The sequence below is a fragment of the Hipposideros armiger genome, unplaced genomic scaffold, assembly GCF_001890085.2.
Source record: "Hipposideros armiger isolate ML-2016 unplaced genomic scaffold, ASM189008v1 scaffold_2314, whole genome shotgun sequence".
In the NCBI taxonomy this organism is placed as follows: Eukaryota; Metazoa; Chordata; class Mammalia; order Chiroptera; family Hipposideridae; genus Hipposideros; species Hipposideros armiger.
The window spans coordinates 11,089-16,372 of record NW_017733655.1 but is presented as its reverse complement, the minus strand read 5'-3'; the positions used below and the strand labels follow the sequence as shown (position 1 = coordinate 16,372).

Here is a 5,284-nt window from a genome sequence, read left to right as displayed (position 1 = left end):
CAGCAGCCCAGCTGACCTACGCTGAGCCCCCAAATCAGACCAGGAACAAGGGTCTGAGTGCAGGTGGGCTAATGAGGAGGTAATTGTGAGAACAAAAGGAAGATTATGGAGAGCTTGAAGCTGCAATGGAGGAAAACCAAAACAGGGTGTACCAGTGAGCTGGTTACTGACATGGAAACACATTCTGAGAGGCCACAAGATGGCAACCCAGAATAATCCCAACATCCACTGCCTCCTGCCCCCACTGGGGACTTGTACCCCCACTACTGTTAAATTCTCAGCACTTCTGGGCTGCCCTGCACCAGACTGAGCAGGTTCCAAAGGGCAGAGAAAGCCCTCAGCAGGGAGCAGAGGCCAGGCTCCTGGGTGGGGCTGTCAGAGGGCAGGGACATGCCCAGCCCACTGCAGAGGGCTCAGGGTGGGGTGAGGGGCAGCATTCAGCGTCTGCTAGGCCAGGTCAGTGGCTGAACAGAGATCCTGCTGCAATGTCACATTTTACATCATAAGGCTCTCCTTCAAAATGAGTGAGCAAAATACCTTTCAGAAAGATGTATAAAACACATTTAAAGTAAGAAATAATGGGTGCTAAAATAAAAATACTCACTTACTTGAAAATAAGTGATCACTTTGTGAATTTCCATGTGCTTGAAAAGGGAATGAGCACTGTGACCCCCTTTTCTCTGATGAATATACACACCTCACCACACACATCTATGCACATATCAGAAATGCATACATGTGAATTAATCTAGAGACGTTCCCAAAGAGGTGTGTTCATAAAGCACACTCCATGGAAGACCCATCATGAATTCACTAGAGAACAAATCTTTAAAGTTAAAACTGCAAAATCTCTTTGTCACAGTGTCATGTATGTCTCTCAGATTTTGGAAGCACAAATAGATAAATAAAATAAGGAAGCACAAATTAAGGTTGAGCCTATGGACAAAGACATTCTTTTCTTGTGCCATTGAAATGTTTACGAGACTTAATCATGTCCTTGATGGAAACAAATTGTCCAAACGGTAGGTATTATTGTTAATTCTCCCCTTCTGGACAATGAGTCATCTTTAGTTTTTAGCAAAGAAGATGAAAAGGGGCTATTGAGAGTGTGTGGTGATGCAGATGGGCAGGGAGGAGAGAATGTGGATATAGATTCTCCTCCCGTCAGAGGGTCAGCATTTGGAAAGTGCTCTCATGCCCCTCATTAACTTACTTAGTCTCTCTGAGACATTGTGTTCTCATCTTGGAAATGGGAATATCAATAACATATGCCTGTCGGGATGTTTGTGAAGACAGAATGAAGTAGCGGATGTGGAAGTGCTCTGTCAAGTGTAAGGGATGTATAGATGCAGGTCACTGGGTTTGGAAAGGAGATAACGATGGGTGTCGCACCCCTGGGCACACTCTGGCCATGAGTAGGACACACTGACAAGTCACTCAGTTATTTCTTGCGCTTTCTTCCACAGGCCAGTGGCAGGTGATGGGACCAGACAAGCCCGTCCAGGTTGTGGTTGGGGAGGACACAGTGTTCTCATGCTTCCTCTCTCCTAAGACAAGTGCGGAGGCCATGGAAGTGCGGTTCTTCAGAGATGAGTTCCGTGCTGTGGTGCACCTGTACAGAGAGGGGAAAGACCAGCTCCATATGCAGATGCCGGCCTATCGAGGGAGGACTGAATTACTGAAGGACTCCATAGTGGAGGGGCGTGTCTCCTTGAGACTGAAGAAGGTCACTCTCTCAGACGCTGGTCTCTATGGATGCTGGTTCAGATCCCAGAATAATGACCAGGAGGCCACCTGGGAGCTGCATGTGTCAGGTTAGTTGCTTCTTTCAGAAAAGTGATAACTTTGTTTTATGGTGGAACCACTTGGGACTTTATGAACATATTGTTGAATTAAGAGTCTTTTTAAAAATGTTCTCCTGTCATTTAGTTAGAACATGGCATCCTAAACTATCAGTTCTCTCTGTTTTGTACATATAGTTCTTTCTTGGTTTTTTTTGTTTGTTTGTTTTTTATCTGTAGATTTAGGTAACCACCACCACATCAGGTTATAGAGCTCTCCCATCACCACCAAGATTTCCTTCTGCTACCCCTTTGTAGTCTCAGCACCCATTCTCACCTACCAGCCTCCTCAACCCCTGGCAATCATGAATGGGTTCTGCATCTCAATAGTTCTGTAATTCCAGGAATGTTAAGGTTCATGGCACAGTGAAAATACCGCTTTGCTTTTCCCCTTAAAGACACAGTAAGTCACACAACTATAATTCAACAAAGGATACCCTCATCAGCACACAAACATGTGAGAGATCCACACATCAAGACCTCTGAAGGTGGGCATATGACAATAAGAAGGGGACATGGGAAGGGGAAAAGACAAAGATGGGGGTGCTAGATGCAGTTAAGCACTCTCTGTGGCCCCAACTGATGAAGTAGTGGTGGAGGAGCCAGGCTTTAGCCCTCATCCAGCAGCCTGGAGGGTAGGAGAGGCAGAAGCAACATTCTGGCCTGAGTAGGCTGTGCCCATTGTGGCTAAACCTGGTAACAACGACAGAGACATGGCAAAGAGGTGTGGCAGCCATGGACTAACAGTTGCCATTAGTAACAAGAAGACAAAGCCACCTCCCCTTACTTAACCCATGATGCACACAACTCATGGTGAAACTGGAAGGAGGTAGTGGATGTGCCTTGGATAGATAGCACTGAGTGGCTGGCAGCCTCTATTACAAGGAAGCAGAACCAGGAACTCACAGGCCTGGAATCCATCACTCAATACGTCCCAGCATGGGAAGGAGATGGTACCCTGGACATAGAGGGGACGCCCGCCCCCTCAGGAAATATGGGGCATTTTCCAAGAATGAGGGGGATGTGCCACGGAGATCCCAGAAGTGTCAGAAGTACATGTAAGAGAAAACAAAAACTTGTGCTATACCACCATCTACTGGAGTAAAAATGAAACACCTCTACTGATTAGCCTACTGAATTGTTAAGAACAAAACAGTATTTAGAAAGAATAGAGCTCTCTGCCTCAAATGCCCAGGCAGAGAGAGACACAATCCATCAAGTACCAGGAATAATCAAGGCAACAAGGTAATCAATGTAACAAGCTAACTCAGAAAGAAAAGGAAAATTCTCCAGAAAACAAAGACATGGAAGACTGATTTAAATGACAGTGAATTCAAGATTGAAAATATGAAAAACCTCAAGAATATATAAGAAAATTCAGGCACTTCAATGAACTAAAAAATAAAATCAATGAGCGAAAAGAGTACTTTACCAAAGAGGTTGAAACTATAAAAAAAAACTCACATAAAATTTCTGAAGGTGAGAAACTCAGTCAATGAGATGAAGGATGCATTACAAAGCCTTGGAACAGAGCAGACAAGATGGAAGAGTGAATAGGTGAGCTCAAAGACAGAAATCTAGAAATGACTTGGGGATGAAGACAGACAGAACTGAGCATTTTTTAAAAATGATAGAATTCTAAGAGAGCTACCTGACTCCTTTAGAAAGGGCAACATAAGAATGACAGTTGCACTAGAAGGAAAAGAGAGGGAGAAAGGACCAGACAGCCTATTCAAACAAATAATCAATGAGAATGTCCTAGACCTGTGGAAAGAGCTGGATCCTCAATATCAAAAAACTAACAAGGCGCCTAATTATCTCACTCCAAAAAGGCCATCTACAAGGCACATTATATTAAAATTGTCAAAAATTGATGAAAAAAAAAAGAATTCTCAAGGCAGCCAGGGAAAAGAAGATGGCAACTTATAAAAGAAATGCCATTAGGTTATCATTGAATTTTTCAGCAGAAACTCTACAAGCTAGGACAGAGTAGAATCAAATATTCAAAATTGGGAAAGAGAGAAATACCAGCCAAGAATAATATATCCAGGAAAGTTATTCTTTAGATATGAAGGAGAAATAAAGACTTTCCTAGACAAACAAAAGCTGAGGAAATTTACTGCCAGAAGGCCGGCATTACAATAAATGTTGAAAGGAGCGCTTTTCTCTGAAACAAAGAGACAAAACTATAGTTAAGTTTGAGTGAAATGACAAACAGACAAAAGAAAGAAATTGCAACTCTATTTCAGAATAGAGTGCTAAACGCTTAATTCTAACATAATGGTTAAAGGGGAATAGGTATTTTTAAAAGACTGTAACTTCAGCAATTTGGAAATAAACACCCAACGTAAAAAGGGATAATTTGTGACTTTCTAAACATAAAAGGAAAGGAGGGAAAACTGCACGGGTGAATGAAGATAAGATGCAACCAGAAGAAAAAGGGCTATTGAATGTATGAAACATTTATATTTACATAAACATAATTGTAATCACAAAACAAAAATCTAGAGCTGAGACAAATAACATAAATAGAGAGGTAATGGAGAAAAGAATCATGGAAAGCCACCAAACTAAAATAGCAAACAGGAAAAAAGAAACTGGAGATACAGAGCAACCAGAAAACAACTATTAAAATGATTGTAGTAAGTCCTCATATAACAATAATCACCCTAAATGTAAATGGACTGAACTCACAATCAAAAAGCACAGAGTAGGAGCATGTATTAAGAAAACAAAGCCTAACTATATGTTGCCTTCAGGAGACCCATCTCAGTTACAAAGACAAAACATAGTCTCAAACTGAAGAGAGCGAGGACCATAAGACGTCCGGCAATTCTGTGCTGGTCCTCCAGTCCTGGGACCCTAAGTCAGTTCACCTACATCTTTCCACCATTCAGAGTTCTCCTATGGTTGCCTCTTGTGTTATCTCCAGGGTTTGTAATTCTACACAGAGGGAAGAGCAGGGAGAGATTAGTCTATACCATGTTATTGAAACTCCCTTCCTTAGTGCTTACCTCATAGTTCCTTTATTTATTCACTCAACAAACATTTATATGGCTTCATTTGTTGGGTCCAGACCCAGGGGAATGGAAGACAACAACACGTGGAGGATAAGTTCTGTTTGGATCAGGGAGATGGCAATAAGAAATCATCAAACATGATTAAAAACTCTTAGCAAAGTGGGAATAGTGGGATCATATCTCAACATAATAAAGGCCGTATATGATAAGCCCACAGCAAACATTGTACTTAATGGGAAAAGGCTGAAATCTTTCCCCTAAAATCAGGAACAAGACAAGGATGCCCACTTTCACCACTTCTATTCAACATAGTTCTGGAAGTTCTGGCCACAGCAATCAGACAAGAAAATGAAATAAAAGGCATCCAAATTGGAAAAGAGGAAGTAAAATTGTCATTATATGCAGATGACATGATACTATATA

General features: G+C 41.8%; 1 protein-coding gene across 1 annotated transcript in view; it reads left to right on the top strand.

Annotated features, from left to right (window-relative positions):
* The first annotated feature begins 1,567 nt into the window (after positions 1-1,567).
* LOC109378635 (butyrophilin-like protein 8) overlaps positions 1,568-5,284 on the top strand; it is a 12,970-nt gene continuing 9,253 nt past the window's right edge. Inside the window, exon 1 of the mRNA XM_019634947.1 lies at positions 1,568-1,814. Within this exon, the coding sequence (XP_019490492.1) occupies positions 1,568-1,814 (247 nt within the window). The remainder of the gene's footprint in view (positions 1,815-5,284) is intronic.